This window comes from Dendrobates tinctorius, unplaced genomic scaffold (genome assembly GCF_039654945.1).
Source record: "Dendrobates tinctorius isolate UK_male_01 unplaced genomic scaffold, ASM3965494v1 ptg000397l, whole genome shotgun sequence".
In the NCBI taxonomy this organism is placed as follows: Eukaryota; Metazoa; Chordata; class Amphibia; order Anura; family Dendrobatidae; genus Dendrobates; species Dendrobates tinctorius.
This window is the reverse complement of record NW_027362063.1, coordinates 2,185,118-2,208,208: the sequence shown is the minus strand read 5'-3', so window position 1 is coordinate 2,208,208 and position 23,091 is coordinate 2,185,118. Positions and strand designations below refer to the sequence as shown.

The 23,091-nt window shown below is 42.7% G+C and overlaps 1 protein-coding gene across 2 annotated transcripts in view; it reads left to right on the top strand.

The window, feature by feature from the left end:
- LOC141076348 (breakpoint cluster region protein-like) overlaps window positions 1-23,091 on the top strand; it is a 63,819-nt gene that overhangs the window by 7,524 nt on the left and 33,204 nt on the right. For both annotated transcript variants that reach the window (XM_073563772.1, XM_073563773.1), the window contains exons 2-8: window positions 12,180-12,346; window positions 13,512-13,616; window positions 13,721-13,906; window positions 15,295-15,402; window positions 16,588-16,648; window positions 16,826-16,878; window positions 21,556-21,696. In XM_073563772.1, the coding sequence (XP_073419873.1) occupies window positions 12,180-12,346; window positions 13,512-13,616; window positions 13,721-13,906; window positions 15,295-15,402; window positions 16,588-16,648; window positions 16,826-16,878; window positions 21,556-21,696 (821 nt within the window). The remainder of the gene's footprint in view (window positions 1-12,179; window positions 12,347-13,511; window positions 13,617-13,720; window positions 13,907-15,294; window positions 15,403-16,587; window positions 16,649-16,825; window positions 16,879-21,555; window positions 21,697-23,091) is intronic.

The following is a 23,091-nucleotide window of genomic DNA, read 5'->3' as shown; positions in this document are numbered from 1 at the left end:
TCTGTTATGAACCAATGGGCACTCTGTATGCGACTGTATGATACCTCCATAAGGCATTTTTCACGATCCATTTTTGGATCTGTGTCAGTTTGGGCTGTTCAGATATAAACTTTTTTCCTTTCTGGCCATCGGGGGTTAATGTCAGGTTTTTTCCCCCCGGTGGCTGCTGGTGTTACTACATGTTTAGTTAGTCTGCTGGTATTGACCACTCCCACCTTCCTATATAAGGTCACCTTAAAGGTTATTAGGGAACTAGGGGGTCTGCAATACCAAGACAGGTTATTACACTTGGGGTTATTTAGTTTGGAGAATCGAAGGCTTAGGGGTGATCTTATTACAATGTATAAATATATGCGGGGACAATACAAAGACCTTTCTAATGATCTTTTTACTCTTAGACCTGTGACGGGGACAAGGGGGCATCCTCTACGTCTGGAGGAAAGAAGGTTTAAGCATACTCACAGACGCGGATTCTTTACTGTAAGAGCAGTGAGACTATGGAACTCTCTGCCATATGATGTTGTAATGAGTGATTCACTACTAAAATTTAAGAAGGGACTGGATGCCTTTCTTGAAAAGTATAATATTACAGGGTATATACACTAGTCTCCTTAATATTGCGTTGATCCAGGGAGCTAGTCTGATTGCCGTATGTGGAGTCGGGAAGGAATTTTTTTCCCCAATGTGAAGCTTACTGTTGCCACATGGGGTTTTTTTGCCTTCCTCTGGATCAACATGTTAGGATAGGATATGGGTTGAACTAGATGGACTTAAAGTCTCCCTTCAACCTTAATAACTATGTTACTATGTTACCTGGTGCATAAGCTGACTGGACAGATCCTTTTTGGATACCAACCGTGGTGAAGGCTGGAGCTACCTGGTGCAGTGGTGGTTCTGCTGAAGAGAGGAGCTTTCTGGAGCAGTGGTGATTCTGCTGAAAGTTGAGTTCAGGAGCCTTACTCTACTGCACGGTGCATTGGCAGCAGAGAAAGCTACGTGTTGTTTTGTTTAACCCTGTCTGTCGTATCTCCCCTTGGTGTTTTATTAGTGCAGCGGTGGGACCAGTGTCCGCACTTACCAATTCCCAAGTGAGGGACAAGGTATGCAGCTCGGCGACAGGTTGAAAGAACCTGTATAGGGAACGTTAGGGTAGTCCAGAACTCTGCCACAGCAGAGTGCAGGAGGTGTCCCTTACCCCATACCCTATAGCAGGGTCCACCGTTTTAATAGTTTCCCCTTGTTTGTCTTGTTGTTTGACTGACCGGTCGTCGGGTCGCGCCCCGTAGGGCCAGTCACATATCGTGACAGCATTGTGTTGTAACCTAGGGGTTATATTTAAAAAGACACTTTTTGGAATATGGCAAATACAATGGAGCAAAATCTCTCTATGTATAAAACTGTAAGCACAGAGGGATAATATGGGCCGATACCAGACATTGATCGAAAAATGTGCGAGCCCATAAACTATCAGACAAATTTTTTAGGTCTTGAAATTTATTTATTTAGCTGGTCGCACTTTCCACCACAAGGACACCAGTGAGATTGGAGCACGGTAAAGTTTGTAGTTCAACACTCTTCATAGTAAAAACAGATAAAATCCATCTTTACCGCATCAACGATCTTTAAAGCAGAATCCTCCCTCTATGTCACACTTCAAGTATTGGTGTAATCATTGAATGATGTTATCGTCAGTCCTGCTGAGACCAGTAGTTCCATAAGTGATCACCGCCATCAATACTCTAACAGGTTTCCCTTATGCCCATGATGGCATTGTTGGCGATGATCGCTGGTGGAACTACTATTCTCAGCAGGAAAGATGGCAACATCATGTGATGAATACATCGATGCTGCAATTGTGAGGAAAAGAGAGGAGTCCAAATGATGTGGATCATTGATGCAGTAAATTTGTATTTTGTGTTTTTTAGCATCTTCCTTTTAAGCATGGTCAATATTAAGGAATGGGGTGTCTGTGGTACACCCTCATCTGTTTAAGAAGCCTAGTCACCCAAATATGGAGTGCTCATGCTGAAAATCTGGGGTGCACAACCTTTTTTTGGTCCAAGGGCCACATTGTCATCTTGAATCGCTTACACTGAAACTTACAGGGGTATTCTCATCGGTAACAACTTCTGAATATCAAATTTTCATAAATGCCTGATGGATAGAAGTAGTCCATAAAGAAGAACCTTCATCTACGAGAATAGCTGGGTCCTCCTTACCTGTTTGCACTAAGGAAAGTGGGAAAGCTGTCTGTGACTGGGGAACCAGAGGTATATGAGTTTTAAAGGCGGCCACATTTTTCTGGAGGACCAAAGGAGGATCAAGGGACCCCATTCTTCTAAAACTGATGGGAGACACAAAGATGACTGTCTGCCAGCTGCTTTTCTTTGATAAGAAAGTTGCCTTCAGACAACCACACACAGGCAAGCGTTTGTGGCCAGATGATCATGTTTCCCGTGCACCTCTGTAGTAGATGATAGGCCAAGACATTAATCTGTCTAAGCTACTGCATTGTAGCATATAAGCCACAGTCCTAATGTGAACAGCGCCTTATCCAGTGCTGCTTTGATTTCCATTTAGAAAAGCAAATCCAGATGTGATTGAACTGTCAGTGGAGCAGAGCTACAGTACGTAACCTTTGGACAATTTTGGAGCTGTATTAAGAAAAAAGCAGGCGTGTTTCTCTACTAATCCTCCCATTTAACTAGATGATTTTGCAGCATTTTGTTGACAACCTCTTTTTAAAGTTGTCCATGCCCCATACAAGAGAACAAGGGAGTCTTCTCTCCAGACCGAATTCCCTCCTACCCCAGATTAGCTGAATGCTGCTCCCGTAATATTTGTGCCAGATTTCTATTCTATGAAAATGAATGCCGGTCCGTGACTGTTCTTGGTGTATACCAGGCTCCCTATGATAGTGGCCAACCTGACTTTTTATTTTTTCTGCACGGCTTATCAAAAAATCAGACAAACAATATTTTTTTACAGACACATTGGGAAACTGTAATGAATCATTCTTATGTGATGTCTACAGCCCATAATTCTGATAAGAATCACCTGAGGAAATCTTGAAAACATGATCTGTTGATGGGCCTGGAGGACTGGAGTTGAGGAACAACCCTGCTTTATAGAGTCTCCTTTTCCAGCATGATTCTTCCACCATGTTTCAATTTGAGATTGGTGTTCTTGGAATGATGAGCTGTGTTTTGGCACCAGACATAGTGTTTACTTTGGTAGCCAAAAAGTTCAGTTTTGGTCATCTCTCTCTTCTTTTCATACATTTGGGGAGTCTTTTGGAAAACTCAAAACAAGTCTTACAATTTTTGTGTGTAAGTCAAGGCTTTTTTCCATAAAGCCACCTCTATGAAGTGTATGGCGTATTGTGTTTGGCTTCATGGTGATGTTTGGTTAGTGGTACCTCTAGCTTAATTGTGTTGCAGCCTCTGTGGCTTTCCAGAAAAGGTGTGTGTGTATAGTGACAGGCCATGTGACACTTAGATTGCACACAGACTTCCTTTTCAATTAGCATGTGATTTATAAAGGTAATTGCTTGCAACAGAAATATTTTGGGGCTTCATAGCAAAATGGGTGAATACATATGCACATGCCAGTTTAGTTATTTGATATAAATGTAATTTATGCCAATATTTTTCTCACTTCACTAACTTAGACTAATTTGTGATGATGCATCGCACACAAATCGGATTACAAAAATATTTAAACAAGGGTTTTAATGTAGCAAAATAGGTAAAAAGCCAAGGGAGGTGAATACTTTAGCAAGCCACTATAGATGTTGTAAAAGGGGCATATTGGGGAAGGTGAAGCAGAATGCACTTTGGACTGACGTGTGTCATTATTTGCTTTCTGCAAATGACAGGAGAACCCATGCTTTGTGCTGAGTGCTGACACGGCGGCTGGTTTGGAGGACCATATAACTCTCGTTATCTCATATTCCTCCTGTGTACTGGCGTGACGGCTACATTGATTGTCCAGTCTGCTACTATCCATTCATTGCCTCTCCTGCGTGTGCATATTGAATTTTTATGGGCAGGATACATGGAGAAGGAAAAGATGGACAGATGTTAATCAGCAGCATCTTGTAGAGACCATCTGTCTCCGCACAGTGGGCCGGTTCTCTGTCCTAAGAACAATAGCCTTGTTGCATGGAGCACCTGCTAATCCTAAAGCACTCTGATCCCACCAGGGCAATCAGGGGGCACTCTTTTATTTCCCACGTGTTCTCTTGTCTCATTCATCTTGAAATACTGACATTGCTTCACTTTCGGGATCTCCCGGCGCTCTTGGGTCTGATTATCTAGGGCTTCTCTAAAAGGCTCACGCTTTTAATAACTCTGGGAAAAGGCAGTGGACACAGTTGGGGGGATACATGGCATGGAAGAGAGAAGAGGAGGAGGTCATGTGACATTCATGGAAAAAGGAGTCAGATAAAGCGAGGCCATGTGACATGGTGCTGCTCAGTGGCCAGATAGTTACAGCCTAATCCCATTGTGTCCACTCAACCTTATCAGGCTCTGAGCACCTCCAGCTCGGCTAATGGCCGGCCTTTGTATTTGTCTTTTATACCACATCTCCCTTCTCGCCTCCTTTTTGGGAAAATGGCCTCTGCCCCCCACAGTAGGGTTATTGCCTGAGTAAGCCCCACCATAAATATTTGACATGTTCTTCTAGCCATGCTGACGTTCTGCGGCTGTAGGAGGGATCCTTATTATGTAAGAGGTGATGGCACCAATGCACCGTCCGCGATGGCAGTGATCAGGATGGGAAACTGCGGCTGTATGTGAGCAGGGGAGAAATAAGCTGGCGAGCACTCCTCCGAAAATCCCCACCAAAATCTCTTTTATTTTAATAACATATTTCCTGTTCTTTATATAGTGCCAGCACATCCCGCAGCCGGTGAACATGAGTCATTACGTTTTGCTCCTCTGTCAGGTTGTTAAAGGGGTTTTCCTACCAGAATCATCTCGGACATACTGATAGGAAAGGCAGTACCGTTCTTGGTTGATGGATGTTCAAGCACCGGGTCGGAACCATACCGATTTAGGAGATCTGGTGACTTTGCAAGTGCAGTAAGGTGCACGCAAAGTGCAGACTTTAATAATCATATGAAAACAGGTCTGCACGGTGGCTCAGTGGTTAGCACTGCTGCTTTACTGCACTGGGGTCTTGGGTTAAAATCCAACCAAGGACAACATCTACCTTACAAGGAATTTGAATGTTCTCCCCATGTTTGTGGGTTTCCTCCCACATTCCAAAGACATACTGATAGGGAATTTAGGTTGTGAGCCCCAATGGGGACAGAGATGACAATGTCTGTAAAGTGCTGTGGAATTAATGGCACTATATAAGTGAGTAAAATAAATAAAAATAAAATGGCGCCGACTTGTGGAAAGTGCACATCCTCTGTGTTCATTGGCATCACAGCCGCTCAGTGTGTCCCTATCCCCTTTAATTATGGGAGATGGAAGCACGGGAGTGATTTCTGAAGACATGGGATCCGTATTGCTTGGATCAGTGCTGACCGCTCAGGTCCCAACCCAGACACACAACTTGTCTCTACTTTTCTCATGTGTTGCCACCATACGTGGTGCCATACTTTTTATGCCCACTGTAGCAGTCCTACAGTTCTGGGACTTATTTGTATCTTATGTTAATAAACGCTTTGTATCAGGTATACAGATGTCTTGTATGTGTTTTTAGCAGCTTATGCTATATTGGGTCACTGATATTTCCGTTGTTGTGTAACCCAATTATTGGGGCGTTACAGCAGCATGTATTGCCGCTCCTGAATGGGGCTACCCTTTTGGCTTACAGTAGCCTGTGAGCGGCATCTAGGTGACAGGTGCACTGTATCCAAAACGGGATTGTCAGGCCATGTGTGCGTTCCACCTGCTCTTGCTGCCTGTGCTCCCCATTGCCATTGGTGACTAATACAATGTGGTCCCTAGGGTGCGCACAGCACATTGCAGAGAGATGGCAGAACCGTACAGCTGCTCTGAAGCGGAGGGTACCGGGGACATTCATGGGGTAAGCTGAAGACTCCTGTAATTAATTACATTGACACAAAACTGGATTTGTCATGCACGTGGAGGAGAACCAAAATATATTTATACCTTGGCATTTGTGGCATGGAGCGCTGTAGTTGGGTGTTGCCTGGCATAGCAGCAGTATTAGTCAGGGTCGCGTTATGTGACTGTCTCACACTGCAATACGTGCAGCCATTACAGAATAGAAACGTTTCTTTCTTTCTTCCTTTTCTTGTTATTTTCTTGTTTCATGATTTTGGTTCCATAGACGTACATGGGTTTTCACTATATTGAAACTTTAGTTTTGCCTGATTAACCTTTTGTGCATATTGTGTAGCATTAGTCTCCTATATCTGAAACTATTAACCTTTAAAGGTTCCTGGAATTAGGTTTGCTGTGTTTTCCCCCTAGTGACTCCTATGCCAGTGATGTGTCACTTACTGGGCCTCTTGCTGTAAGTTTGGTAAAACTGTTGAACTGCTGCAGTTCTGCTAGTCTTCTCAACAATGAAATTTTGATATGTGGTCCTTGATATTTGAGGTCTCTATATGAATACCACTGTTTGACGTCTTTCTGCCTATGCACAGTGTAGATAAAAAGCTGTCAATGATGTTGGTTTAGGTTATACACAGCCCTTCATTCAGAGTACTGGTAGATCTGCAACCAATAAAAGTGTGGATTTATCAAAACTATAGCAAGAAGCCAGGTAAGTAATCCACTGCTCATATTGGGGTCTCTGCCCCTACATCATGCTGCTCTCAGACTAGAAAACGTATACCTGGTCACACATTTCTTCTAAAACAAGTCATTTGTCTTTTTTTAACTTGGCTATCTGTATATGTTTCCAAGATATCATCCTGAACAGTTTATTCCATAATTGTTGGTAAATAAGAGTATTTCTGAGAAGTATAATTGGAAAACAGATGCCGTTTGAGGAAATGGGTATAATATCTGCAGATATGTGACGCTGTCGAATCACAGCAAATTACAATAGAGAATGGCATGTGTTATGGCACCACACCAGCGTTTGATGGTTTTCAAAGTGGAGTGGTGCTTCCAATGTAAGGTCAATGACCGTAGTCTTATTCTTATCTGTCGCCGTCTTCACCTTTTCTCAGCACCACTCAAGTACTGTGGCGCCATCTTGTGACTGCAGCTTCTGACCGACTGGAGATGAAAGGGTATGTGTTACGCTCTCAGTGCAAGTCTATGAGAGCCACCGCAAGGCCAGAACGATGCTCTCATAGACTTGTATTGAAAAGTGACCTCCAGCAAACAGTGGAGCAATCCGGCAGGTCTCAATCTGCTGGAGAGTGACAGGAGCGGTGGCGATAGAAGGTGTAGATGGAGGGCAAGTATAAGAGTAGGGTCTGAGACCTTAGATTTGAATCACCACTCCAGCGCTGCAATCAAAAAACCTGCTGGAGTGGTGCTTTAAATGTTGGCGCCTGGCCTGTGTTTCCATGAGAAGTCCAGTTTCCTAGTCTGGTCATGCTTCCTGTGAGCACACCCTGAGAGCTGCCGTCACATAGATGGCTCACGTTTACTTGTCTGTTTGCATTCCTGGCCCTCATTACAGGAGTATGTGGCACATACATGTCACTTCTATTTAGCGTCCTGCGATCATCCGTGTTCACTCCCTCACCCAGTACATGTTTGTCTGTGAGATAACATCTCTGTGAAACTGGTTGTTTCCTAACTCGCTTGTTAAGCTGGAAAATCCGCTGTTTCAGATCCCGGTCTCCTCAGTGTAAGAGGGTGAGAAAGGGCAGGAACGAAGAGAAAAATGTGGAGGGACAGGTAAAAAAAAAAAAAAAAAAAAAAAATTGGAGCAGAAATGACATGAACATTAGAGGAATGTGTGTGGGAAGAAATCTATATTGCAGCTAGCCAAAATCATGTTTTCAGTCTATGTGCCTGATATTTAATACCTCGTTCTACAATGCCACCGTTATAGATGCTTGAGTTGAACACAGGTACTTGTGCCTGAAAAGATATTCTTCAACAATTGACAGCATTCTAACATCCGTTTTTCATCCAGATGTCCATAGAACACTTACCTATACTTTTTGTCTGGTGAAGTTCATGAAGTTCACGTCTGTGCTTTTTTTTTTTTTCCAGACTGGTCTCCCCCACATCTCACCCGAAAAAAAAAAAAAAAAAAAATGGGGGCATGCTACTTTGATCCAGCTCATGGATCAAATTTACACTTGCACGTCTATGGGATTTTGCGTTGGAAAGGGTGAAAAGTGCAGCAAATGGATACAGATAGTATGCATGTACAGTTAGAGAGTGACATGGTCAAGCAAAGATTGTGAAAAGGAGTGACCCATCCTAATAACAGGGAGAAATGCAAGATTCTACATCTAGACAAACAAAACGAATATTACTTCTACAGAATAGGAGGAATAGAACTAAGCAACAGCACATGTGAAAAAGACTTGGGTATACTAATAGATCACAGACTGCACATGAGTCAACAGTGTGATGCAGTAGCAAAAAAGGCAAACCTAGTTCTAGGATGCATTAAGAGAATCATAGAGTCTAGATTACGTGAAGTATTTATCCCCCTCTACTCCTCCCTGGTCAGACCTCATCTGGAATACTGTGTTCAGTTCTGGGCACCACATTTTAAAAAAGACATTGAAAAACTGGAGCAAGTTCAGAAAAGAGCTACCAGGATGGTGAGTGGACTGCAAAGTATGTCCTACAAGGAACAGTTAAGGGATCTGGGAATGTTTAGCTTGTTAAAAAAAAAAAAAAAAAAAAAAAGACTGAGAGGAGACTTAATGGCTGTCTACAAATATCTGAAGGAATGTCAGTGTAGAGGGCTCATCCTTATTCTCATTTGCACATAGAAGCACGAGAAGCAATGAAATGAAACTGAAAGCGAGAAGATGCCAAATACTGTATATACTTGTGTATAAGCCGACCCCCCCCCCCCCCCCATTTTGCCACAAAAAACTGGGAAAACTTATTGACTCGTGTATAAGCCTAGGGTGGAAAATGCAGCAGCTACTGGTAAATTTCAAAAATAATAATAGATACCCTTAAAAGTAAAATTGATACATCAGTAAGTTAAATGTTTTTTACTATCCATATTGAATCAGGAGCTCCATATAATGCTCCATACAGTTCATGATGGCCCCATAAGATGCATCATACAAAATACACCCCATATAATGCTGCACAAAGGTTAATAATGCCCCTATAAGATGCTACATAGCATAATATGCCCCATATAATGCTCCATAAAGGTTATGGCCCCATAACATGCTCCTCAGATTATGCCCCAATAAAATTCTCCCATGGATTATACCCACATAAAATGCTCCATAGATTATGCCCTCATATGCTGCTCCATGGATTATGCCCTCATATGCTGCTCCATAGATTATGTCCTCATATGCTGCTCCATAGATTATGCTGCTCCATAGATTATGCTGCTCCATAGATTATGCTGCTCCATAGATTATGCCCCCATATGCTGCTCCATAGAATATGCCTCCATAGACTATGCCCTCATATACTGCTCCATAGACTATGCCCCCATATGCTGTCCCATAGAATGTGCCCCCATATGCTGCCCCCAAAAGAAGCTCCATATATTATTCCCCCATATGCTTCTGCTGCTGCTGCAAAAAAAAAATGCCATACTCTCCTCTCCTGCTCAGGACCTGGCACCTGAGATATTCACCTGTCCGGGGTCCATCACTGCTCACTGCTGTCTGTTGCTTCCTTTGTCAGTGACTGTTCAGCCAGCAGAGGGCACAGTGCGCACTAACCACGTCACCGCGCCCCCTGCTGCCTAAACGTCACTGACACAGGATGTAGCAGACAGCTGTGAGCAGCGATGGTCCCCGGACAGGTGAATATCGCTATACTTGCCCCCTCCTGGCGCGGTCTCTGCAGCCCCGCTTCTCCACGGTCTCCCTTCCTGCCTTCAGCAGTTATGTGATACTGCTCATTACACTAATGAATATGCGCATATTCATGAGTTTAATGAGCGGTACCACGTGACCGCTGATGCAGGAAGGGAGACCATGCAGAAGCAGGGGGGCTGCAGAGACCACGCCGGGGGGTTAAGTATGATCTCTGACACCCCCTCTCCCCCGCTGACCCCCAGGTACATGACTCGTGTATAAGCCGAGAGGGGGACTTTCATCCCCAAAAAATATACACGAGTATATACGGTAGATATTAGAAAAAAATTTTGGTCAGTGAGGGTTATCAATGTGTGGAACAGGCTGCCACGAGAGGTGGTGAGTTCTCATTAAATGGAAGTCTTCAAACAGAGGCTGGACAGACATCTGTCTGAGATGGTTTAATGAATCCGGCATTGAGCAGGGGGTTGGACACTGACTCTGGAGGTCCCTTCCAATTCTAACATTCTATGATTCTATCTATCAGCTAAGTCAGAGCCATCTGCGTATTTACATATATGTATGTCTAATGTGGATATGCCGTAAATGTACGAGATGGGAATATACCTTTACGTTTTCACTTCATTGGGTTTCCATATTTAATATTTGTTGCAGATTTTCAGTTTAAGAACTGTAAAGTGTAATGTGATTTTAATAAAAAAAAATAAATCTACCGTATTTAATTACCGAGTAAAAGATTCCCAGTCAATTTTACACTTGTAAAAGTTCAGATATGTGCCATCCTTATTGTTGTGGATTTGGGTGGCAGAGTTGGAGTCGGTATAAAATGGTCAGACTTCTAAAATATATACGGTAATAGGGTCCAGTAGTACCATGCAGGATGTGCTGTAAATGTTTTCATAAGAATTTGGGAAAATTATGTAATGTCCTATAAATGTTCTGTTCCTGCTCTAAGGATCTCGGCTTTTAGTTGAGCTGAATCTGTGCTGCACTTTATGCACATGCTCATTAGTGAGGCAGTGCTGGGGAATCGCAGTCAGGGAAATTGAGGAGTCGGAGTCGGTGGTTTAGCTTACTGACTCCACAGCCCTGCGGAAACTGTAGTTATATCTAAAATTGTTGCAGATTTCTCAAAAGCCTGATAACGATGCGTGTGTAAGCCCAGCCATATAATGTAATATGGGCAGGTATACAAATGTAAATCTGCCTAATGGAAATAGGAAACGCATATACCTTATATCACTTTCTTTTTTTTTTTTTTTTTTTTTTTTTTTTAGGCTACGTTCCCGCGTCAAGCTTTTTTGTGTTTTTGACACTGTACATTTTTGCAGTCTTAGGCTAGTTTCACACTAGCATTTGGAGATGCAGCGGATGGTCGCCGTGAAGCTCCGCCCCCTGCCGCGCTTCCTCCGGTCAGCTCCGCCTATGGGCGCATGACTCTGCATGCGACCTGCGTACCCTATCTTTAGCATTGGGTACGCAGGCCGTGCGCAGGTTTGCTTTTGCCGCCGCATGCGTTCTCTTGACGGTGCGGCGGCCGCACCAAAATGCAACACATGCTAAAGATGGGGTACGCAGGTCGCATGCAGCGTCATGCGCCCATAGGCAGAGCTGAGCTGACAGGAGGAGGCGCGGCAGGGGGCGTAGCTTCACGGCGACCGTCCGCTGCGCCTCCAAACGCTAGTGTGAAACTAGCCTTACAGGTCTACTTCCCCCCCCTCAGCGTAAACTGACCTGCAGTGAATGTTTCACATACACATCATGTCAATTTCTCTTGCGGGTATGAGTTTTCTGTGCAGATTTTCCCATAGACTTGATGTGGAAAATTCACAGGTGAAAAATGTCACATGCGGTTTTAGTGCATTTTCACAACGACAACTCATCCAAACTGCATGTAATTTGCACGTGACTATATGAATGAAGTTTTGTCAAAGCCAAATACCAAGAGGTATTAAAAATAAAGCAGGTTTATTACAAAAAAAAATACCAAAAAGAGACTAAAAACGCTGCATAAAAATTAATGTTAAGTAAACCACACCCAAAAATGCATGCAACCTAATTTAAATAGGTGCAGAAATTATGCAGCATCAGAAGCTCATCGTGGAAACGTAGCCTTACCGTACTGCAAAGTGAAAGCTACTCCTGTTTTCAGAAGAATAATGTATTTTTTCTATCATTTTACCTCCATGCCAATGCCCTAGTGACATGCTCTTTTTCATACTGGCTGTTTTTGTGGTTTCTCTCCATTTAGATGGGTCCCTTTGCAGGACACCCCCTGGCGGGACAGAAGAGCAGAGGACGCAGCATGAACTTATGCCATATATTGATGATTCCCCCAGCTCCTCTCCTCAGCTCAGTGCGAAGAGCCACAGCAGCAGAGACACCTTTTCCTCTGCGTCTTTGGATTCCAGTAAATCGGTGAGTAGTGTTGATAGGACCATGAATTTATGGGACAGAGATCTTGCCTGTATTATGTCTGTCTATGACACTTCTATTGCACATATGCACCATGCTGGACTGTGGTTTTAAGTAGCGTTCTACAAAACCACATGGCATTAACAATTAAATTCTAATAACGCAGCAAAAAGTTGCTGTAACATTTATGAAGTGGCTGTTTTCACCCACACTTTGGACTGTCACTGGCCGCCAGGCCTGTGGAGTCAGTAAGCCAAACCTCTGACTACAACTCCGACTCCACAATTTTCATGATACCGACCCCACCAAAAATGGGCTCCGACTCCACGGCCCTGCCAGGGCCGTGGAGTCGGTAAGCCAAACCTCCGACTCCTCAACTTCCATGACTCAGACTCCACCAAAATGGGCTCCTACTCCACGACTCCGACTCCACAGCCCTGCTGGCCGCATGACTACCACATAGTGGATCCATGGCTATATACCACATGTGGTCACCTGAGCTTTACTGGAGAAAAGCAGCTGGGCATTGGGGTTTTCTAGTTCCCGGCCAATGACTACCAGCTGATCACAGCTTGTCCTCATATAGAGTTGGGGTTGTTCAGACATAGAGACCTGCTCACATTGTCTAATTCTTGTATAGATAAGTAACCACAGATAATGCATTGTGGTTGCATCTTAGGGAACCACACAGGCTAACTGCGATTTTGGACATCCATAAAACGTTGGTTCATGGACTGTGGTGCACGGATTGGCTGCCGGTCTCCTGACCCGATCTTGACAGCCTCATAGGAATATACTAGGCTGCTGAGTTCAGGTCAAGAGACCCATGGTCAGTCCGTGCATCATGGTCCATACTTGGACCATGTTTCATGGATGTCTGAATTCATCCAGAGCTATGCCTATTGTAAAAACCTCAACACTTTAGTTAAATGACTGGATGAAGTGGCTGTTGGCCAAACACGATGAGACATTTCACTGCTGCTGAGACATCTCCTTAGTCTCTGACAGAGGGATGTTGGGGGCAGGGAGACGCCTTTAGAGGTATTAAGTGCTCCTGATCTCCAGAAGACTTTCATGGCTCCACATACACAGTTCCAACTCCCAGCCTATTATGACATCCTCACATTAGCCATGTTTAGCTGTGATGTTTTTTTTTTCTGCTTTATAGAATGAGTTGGATCTGGAGAAGGGCCTGGAGATGAGGAAATGGGTCCTGTCTGCAATTTTGGCTAGTGAAGAAACATACCTAAGTCATCTTGAAGCCTTGCTGTTGGTAAATGTATAGATATTACTGTGCTGTTCATTTAATCAACTAGTAATATGAGTATCCAAAGTTTTTTGCTTGTTTGTTTTTTTTTTCACCATTTTGTCTTGTAGCCAATGAAACCTCTTAAAGCAGCAGCAACTACTTCACAGCCTGTTTTGACCATCCAGCAGATCGAAATTATTTTCTTCAAAGTACCAGAGTTGTATGAGATCCACAAGGAATTTTATGATGCCTTGTTCCCTCGAGTCCAAAAATGGAGTCATCAGCAACGAGTTGGGGATCTTTTCCAAAAACTGGTCAGTGAAGGTTCTCGGACGTAACTTAGGGTTTACAAGTGCTTATGGTTGTCCTGAGAAGGAGTTATTTTTCAACAAATGCTTTTTGAAACATTTGTTTGAAAATATTCAGACCTAAAAAAAAAAAGGTCTTTGGTGCCGGACATGTGCCCTGTGAATCCCCATTGTTACAAAGAAAGGGTTGGTGATATTGCGGAGTGTATAGTTGTTGGAATCTCCCATCCTGTCATAGGACTGTTTACAGTGGCATGCAAAAGTATTCACCCCCTTGGCATTTTTCATGTTTTGCTATCTTAAAACCTGGAATTCCACTATTTTGAGGGTTTGCATCAGTTAAAATAGAGAACATTTGGCTTTCTTTTTTATGAAGCAAGCAACAAATAGGACAAATGACTGAAAATTTCAATATGCATAACTATTCAGACCCCTAAGTCAGTACTTTTGTAGAGCCTCCTTTTGCTGCAAACCACATTGGATAGGTCTCTGAGCTTTCCACATCTCGCTACTGGGATTTTTGCCCATTCCTCAAGGCAAAACTTTTCCAGCTCCTTCATGTTAGATGGTTTCCTCTGGTGAACAGCAGGTTTGGTATCCGGACGGACATACAGGCTTTGTGAGTCCCTGCTTCTATTGGTGTCAGTTCTCGGGTATATTACCTATCGTTTTTTGTGACCATGGTATCACCTCTGCTGACGATGTTCGGGCCACCATTTTAGGCCTTCTATTTCACATTTACCTTTTCTGTGGTGACCATTGTTTTTGCTTATGCCTGCTAGAATTATCTGACATGAAACCATTTGTTTCTTACTTCAGGGTTACCGCATATATTTTATCTTTGCTACATATGTCCTATTACAAATATTCTATTACTGTGGTATAACATGGCTCCTTGCGCTGCGTGTCCCATGCACATGCTTTGTATTTGGTTCGTGTGTGTTGTTTTTTCTGTGCCTGTCCTATTACCATTGCTTAATAAAGATTTGTTACTATTTTACTCCATATGAGACTTCTTGATGTTCTTTTTCTTTCCCCCTTGTGCTTCCCCAACTTAGACTATTTAGTGCTGATGCATCACACACAAATCGGATTACAAAAATATTTAAACACAGCTTGTAATGTAACAAAATAGGTAAAAAGCCAAGGGATGTGAACACTTTCACAAGCCACTATGTCTGCAGTCTCATTGATATGCTATACTAGATAAATCTATCCTTACTTAGCAAGAATTTAGAAGTTTTATGGTATTATACTCGTATGTGGTACATGAGGACAAATATACTTCGCCATGTATTTTGCAATTATTTAATTATTTACCTTTTGCTATTTTCACTCTACACCTTTTTTTATTTTTTTTTATTTTTCACCTTTTTAATTCTTTCCATGTACAGGCCAGCCAGCTGGGTGTGTATCGCGCCTTTGTTGACAACTATGAGGTTGCTATGGAAACGGCAGAGAAATGTTGTCAAGCTAACGCTCAGTTTGCTGAAATTTCCGAGGTGAGAAGAGCATTCATCCCTTCATGCTTAATATAAAAAGTGTGCAATATAAGAAAAGAATAATTTTTGTGAATTCACAATTCTTTGATAATGCAGAAAACTACTCTGTTACCATCTTCTATACAGTTTTAAAGGGGTTTTGCCATAATTGCCATTTATCACCTACTGACAGGATGACTACTGAAGTGATTGATGTCTGAACATTGTGGGGGCAACTACTGGAAGCACCACAGGGGTCCACAGCACTACCCGTCCACGTCATTGCACAATTGCAGAGGGAAGGAGTTTGAATGGGGCAGTTCTCCTAGAACCATAGAATGGTAGAGTTGGAAGGGACCTCCTGGGCCATCTGGTCCAACCCCCTGCTCAAAGCAGGATTCGCTAAATCATCCCAGTCAGATGTCTGTCCAGCTTCTGTTTGAAGACTTCCATTGAAGGAGAACTCACCACTTCTCGTGGCAGCCTGTTCCACTCATTGATCACTCTAACTGTCAAAAAGTTTTTTCTGATATCTAATCTGTGTCTCCTCCCATTCAGTTTCATCCCATTGCTTCTAGTCTTTCCTTGTACAAATGAGAATAAAGATGATCCTTCTACAGTGTGACAGCCATGTTCTCGAATTTCACTCTCTTCAAACTCCTCCTTATTGTGAAATAAGGGGGAATTGAGGGACTCTGAAATCCGCCCCTGCTCCATTTTATTGCTCGCTCAGGATCCCATTGGTGAGGACGCCAGCATTGTTATTTCGATCAATAATAGTGTAGATATATCATAAATGTCCATTGTCAGAAAACTCTTTTAAGGTAACAGCACCACATCTTAATATGAAGTTGACCATCTTGAATGAAATTCATTTTTCGCTCTTCACAAGAATAGTATTCACTCGTCACCATCCTTTGATATTATTGGCTTTTCTTATAAATCAACTGCTTTATGTAGGAGTCTTTTTGGGCCGCAGAATGCCTACTGGACTTCCATTTCACTACTTATGGTTAGTCTGGACTACTTATAGACTACATATGGTTATGTGTGCAATCAAGCATAGATAAACGTTAACCTTCCATGTTTTTTGGCTCACGTTTGTTCTTCATCCATATACAAAGACAGTCAGTAGTTATTGAATCTCCAAGATGGAACTTGACTGAAATGAAAATATCATGAATATCCTGGAATTTTTGCTTCTAGAATTTAAGAGCCAGAAGCACCCGTGAGTCCAAGGAGCAGCCGGCTAAAACCTCCCTGGAGGGTGAGTGACTGTAAGGGGTTAGGGATGGGCTGGTTGGCATTATTGGGGCAGGACATTTTGTGATCTTCAGAAATTAGTGTTGCCTGGAATGCTGGCATATTGGCTAGTCCTGGGTGTGTCATCCTGTTTTATGCTGTAATGGTAAAATGTGCCACCCTGTCTGTTCTTTGTCTGTAGCTCTGCTCTATAAGCCGGTGGATCGTGTGACTCGCAGTACACTTGTTCTACATGTGAGTGATTTTATATTATATGTGACTATATTTTATATAGTCGAACTCCAGTCGTTATACAATTTTACAGTGATGTGCCCCCAGTATTACAGCTGTGGCTTTTGATTTAAAAAGGACCTTTCTCCAAACATTTCATGTTGAACTGGATACAGAATATAATAATGGCTGCAGAGTAGAATAAAACGTTGCTGTTGTGTGGTTTTTTGTTTTTTTTTTTTAAACCTCTCCGTTACGGAGATACTAGTAACCAAAGTATTTGGTCCCCAATAAGTTAAATGTCCATAAAAGGGAATCTGTCAGCAGGTTTTTTTACTATGTATTCTGAAATCAGCATGATATAGGGGCTGTATCATTTCCCGGACTGCTTAGTGTAGTAATGATAAAATCTGTGTTCTCAGCTGTAGCAGTGCTCAAATGCGGAGCTGTGTATAACTCCACCCACATCCCTGACTGGCAGCTTCATGTGTACAGTGTACATTGTCAGCAAGCTGGCCAATCACTGGTGGGTGCAAGACTACGCACGACTAGCTGGACTGCCTGGCCACACCAAGTCTGTCAGTGATAATCTTCTGCTGGTAAAACACTGCTTGTAATGCTGAGAAAGTGACACATTGCTGTAATCAGAATATCAACAAAAAGTTAATTTATTTCACTACTTCAATAGAAAAAGTGAAACTCATACATTATATAGAGACATTACAAACAGAGTGATCTATTTCAAGTGTTTATTTCTGTTAATGTTGATGATTATGGCTTACAGCCAATGAAATCCCAAAAGTCATCATCTCACTAAATTCGAATAATTTACAAAAACACCTGCAAAAGCTTCCTAAGAATTTAAAAAGGTCCCTTAGTGTGTTTCAGTAGCTCCACAATCATGGGGAAGACTGCTGAATTGACAGATGTCCAGGAGGCAGTCACTGACACACTCCACAAGGAGGGTAAGCCACAAAAGGGCATTGCTAAAGAAGTTGGCTGTTCGCAGAGTGCTGTATCCAAGAATATTAATGGAAAGTTGAGTGGAAGGAAAAAGTGTGGAAGAAAAAGGTGCACAAGCAACCGGGATAACCGCAGCCTTGAAAGGATTGTTAAGAAAAGGCCATTCAAAAATTTGAGGGAGATTCACAAGGAGTGGACTGCTGCTGGAGTCATCGCTTCAAGAGCCACCACACACAGACGTATCCAGGACATGGGCTACAAGTGTCGCCTTCCTTGTGTCAAGCCACTCATGAACAATAGACAACACCAGAAGTGTCGTACCTGGGCTAAGGAGATAAAGAACTGGACTGTTGCTCAGTGGTCCAAAGTGTTGTTTTCAGATGAAAGTAAATTTTTCATTTCATTTGGAAATCAAGGTCCCAGAGTCTGGAGGAAGCGTGGAGAGGCACACAATCCAAGCTGCTTGAGGTCTAGTGTAAAGTTTCCACAATCAATGATGGTTTGGGGAGCCATGTCATCTGCTGGAGTAGGTCCACTGTATTTTATCAAGACCAAAGTCAGCACAGCCGTCTATCAGGAAGTTTTAGATCGCTTCATTCTTCCTTCTGCCGACTAGCTTTTTGGAAATGGAAATTTAATTCTCCATCAGGACTTGGCACCTGTCCACACTGCCAAAAGTACCAATACCTGGTTTAAAAACAACAGTATCACTGTTCTTGATTGGCCAACAAACTTGTCTAACCTTAACCCCATAGAGAATCTATGGGGTATTGTCAAGAGGAAGATGAGACTCCAGACCCAACAATGCAGACGAGCTGAAGGCTGCTAACAAAGCAACTTAGGCTTCCGTAACATCTCAGCAGTGCCACAGGCTGATCGCCTCCATGCCACGCCGCATTGATGCAATAATTGATGCAGAAGGATGTCCGACCAACTATTGAGTGCATTTACCGAACATACGTTTCAGTAGGCCAACATTTCGGATTTTAAAATAATTTTTCAAGCTGGTGTTATAAAGTATTCTGATTTACTGAGATAATGACTTTTGGGTTTTCATTGGCTGTAAGCCATAATAATCAACATTAACAGAAATAATCACTTGAAATAGATCACTCTGTAATGACTCTATATAACATGAGTTTCACTTTTTGTATTGAAGAACTGAAATTAACTTTTTGATATTCTAATTTTGTGAGAAGCACCTGTATGTCTGCTGTTCGCTAGGCATCTTCTAGTCCCTCTGCAGTGAGATCAGAGCAGGGTGTCATTATACCTCATACAGGAGTAGTACAGAAAAGACAGGTTACTTCTTTGTGAGACATATAATGACACCCTACTATATCACTGCTGAGTGATTACAACTTGCCTTGTGCACAGCAGTCATAAGTTTGATTAGCAACACATCTTTGGACAGACAGTGTGGAGGAGGGGCATTTCAGTAGAGCAGGCTGTGTTGTGAGAATAGACAAGCTGATTGGAGGGTTTGTAATGTAACATAGCTAAACTCGGCTGTGCTACCTCTTTCCCCTACACTGATTCATGCAGGAGGTTAGACAAAGATCAGGCTGTCTGACATTCTACATCTCGCACACTGTGAAACCTATTATGGTTGAGACGTGTTCTTTTTATCCCATGAGTGTTGCTGCCTGTCTAAGATTGGTCAGCATCATATAGGGGAAATAAATACACTCCCCAGTGAAAACTGTCTGATAACACCCAGTTAAACTAAAATTAACTTATTAGATGCAAAGTTCTTTGATTTCTAATAACTCCGCCAACAGGAAAGTGAAATAAATGAAAAAAAAAAAGTATTCTACTCTGCAGCAACTATTACTGTATTTTTCAGACTATAAGACGCATCGTACCATAAGACTCACCTAGGCTTTAGCGGAGCAAAATAGAAAAAAAATAATGTGGTCATGACACACTGTTATGGGGGGGATCTACTGCTGACACTGTTATAGGGGTAATGTCCCCCAATTCTGTGCTAATGATCCCCATCCTAGTATACATGGCCTCCTATCGTGGTATACATGGCTCCCCATCCTGGTATACATGGCTCCCCATCCTGGTATACATGGCTGTTATGAATGGGTCACCGAGGAGGATAGCAGGCCCAGGCTAAGCCACAGAAAACCAGAGAGGTTGGTAACTAAGTGGATGCAGACCCCTGATCCTGTCCACACAACTAGCAGTAGCCGTGGAGCGTACCTACGATGATCCTAGACGCCACGGCACAGCCAGAGAGCTAACTAAGCCTAAAGCAAGAAAGGGGAAATCTAAACTGCCCCTGAGCAGACCCCAAAGGAATAGATAGCCCGCAAACATATATTGTCGGTGAGACAAGATAAAAACACAAATGCAGGCAGAAAAATAGACTGAGCAAACGATGGGGCCCACACTGACTAGACAGGACAGGAAAGGAAAGACACTGTCTGTAATCACGCAAAAAACCCTGCAAAAGTCCAACACGTCTGATGCAAAAAACACTGAAGTCACACGACTTCGTCCCCCACTATATCAGCACTCTGGTATATTCTGAAAGCAAAGCAAAAAGAGACCAATATAAAAGGGGACAAAACTATTGGCACATGCAGTAACATATGGGCGGTGATTCAGCACAGCCCCAGCCGGAGCTAGCTGACTTGCACAAAGCAGAGATAAACAAAACCAGATCAAATGCAAACAGAATAGCAAATGAACCACTTAGCTGAACATGCAGGGAAAGAACAGGAGACATCAGACCTCAGGCGGTATAGGAAAAAAATCACCAGCAGGGATAGAGGGAGTCAGCTGTCTTAAATCCCAATCAGAAACCCCAGATCTCCAATCGTCTACCTCACTATCAGGTGGCAAGCCTCTATCAATCAGATCACCTCCAGTAACCACCAGAGGGAGCCCAGAAAGAACTCTCAATCTGACTAGCTCCACTATCTTCAGTAATCACCAGAGGGAAGCCAGAGAGAGAATTCACAACACATGGCTCTCCATCCAGGTATACATGGCCTCCATCATGCTGCACACATAAAAAATAAACAAATCTACTCACCTTCCCTCTGCTCCCTCCCAGCTCGGTGTCCTGTTCAGGTGCGGGCTGCTGACTTAGGCGTGTAAGAAGTGTGATGACACTGCCATGCGCCTCGTATGCCGATGTCAGCTGCCGGAATATTAATTGCTTCACACGCCCGGGACTATGGGAGTGGGGAGCAGTGATATTTGTTTTACTTAATAGCGGACACACGTGATCGCCCAGTCGCTGAAGGAGCCCGGGGCTGTAGCTAACGCATGTGCCCGCTATTAAAGAGCATGATTTTTCAGTTCTCCACAATCCCATAGTCTCTCCCACCTCTCAACACAGGCATCAGTACTTTGAGGTGGGAGGGATTATGGACGTGGGGAGCAGTGAATATTCATTTTCTTTAATAACGGGCGCACATGTTATCCGTAAAAGCTGGCTCCTGCCTCCTGTGACCTGCTCCTTCACTGCCCCCCTTACCTCCTCCCCCCTCTCCACAGCCAGACTAGAAGGTACATCTGGACTATAAGATGCACCTCCCACTTTCCTCCAAAAAAGTGTCTTATAGTCCCCAAAATACAGTACATCCTGTTTCCAGTTTAACATGAAAGAATGTATAAATCCCTGATATTTTTATTTATTCACATAAATTGCAGTCTACAATGTATAGTTAGGTGACACAAATAAATACTTTGATTTCTGAACCATTTTAATGCTTGTAGGACTTGCTGAAGCATACTCCCATTGGGCATCCAGACTACCCCCTACTTCAAGATGCACTTCGAATTTCCCAAAACTTCTTATCTAGCATCAATGAGGAGATCACACCACGTCGGCAGTCAATGACTGTTCAAAAAGGAGAAGTAAGTGGTCACTGTAGAGGACTGAGTATTAAGATTTGGAAATTACTTTCTCCACACATTTCTATAACTTTCATATATTGGCTTTTATCCCCTTTGGGACCATCTCATTTTTGCGCTTTCATTTTCTCCTTTCTTTCCAACAGCCATAACTTTTTATATTCTTCCGTCACTATAGCTGAGCTGTATCAGGGCTGTTCTTTATGGGGCGGGTAGAAGTTTTGAATTACAGTATTAATTTTAATGTATCATGTCCTTAAAATTGGGAATAATGTTCCAAGAGGGATGATATTGTGGGAAAAAAAACTTGTAAAGTTTATTTTATATCTTAGTAGTGAAAAAAATTCTGAAATTCGGAAGAAAAAAAAATTAAAAATTTTTTGTTTATCAGCATTTTCTGAAATTCGTAAAAAAAATTTTTGTCTTGGTGAAACTGTAAAAGGTCTTGTTTTTTGTGTGCCAACCTCTAGTTTTCATTGATAACATTTTTGGGTACGCATGACATATTGATCATTTTTTGTTGCATTTTTTGCGAGGAACTACGGTGACTGAAAAAGCGCAAACCTGGAGTTTTGATTTCTACTTTTGTTTACAACATTAATTTTTATGTTTTAAATAGTTTTATATTTTGATACACTGGACTTATTTAAAAACTAAGAAATGGAGTTTAATTTTACTTACCGAACTTAGGTGTATTGATAAGTCATATCTTTAATGTGGCACCGCAGCTGCAGTGATCAGGTGCCTGCTCAGTCTTAGCAGGGCGCCTAGAGTCGTCATCTGAGGGGTGCCGATGCCGCCCCCACCCACAACTATGATTGCTGTGATTCGCAGTTTAATTCTGAACAGCCAATCAGTGTTTTATTAAATGAATGCTGTAAGAGCACCGATCATAGGCTGGAGCCTAGCAACCATGGAGTAACCAGAGCCAGCTCTGATTGATGCGATTGGATGATGACTTGTGTTGCACCAATCAAAGTGAACAGAAGTGATGTGACCCCAGCGTGAATACCCTGTACTTTCTCATTCTAACTGCGGAAGTGTACAGGGTGGTTACTGTGTCGTTCTGTCTGGGCCTTGTAGTGCCACAGACTTTTTGAAGCCTATGCCTCACTTCTGCTGAAGAAGAAATAAGACGTTCTTGATCTTTCCCTGATCTGTTCCTGATCCCTGACCTTTCCTAATACACCCCAATCCCCCTTACCCTCATTCCCCCCACCTTTTGTGGCCGATTGCTGATCAGTACTTGCTCGCTCGATTTTTGGCAGATTTTTTTTTCTTTTCCGTGTGTCCTGCAGCTGAAGAGCTGGATCAGTGACGCAAATCTCGCTGTTTTCATGCACTTTTTTTGTCCCTGTCACTGATTAGCATCCTTGCTTGCTTTTGGCAAGGACTTTC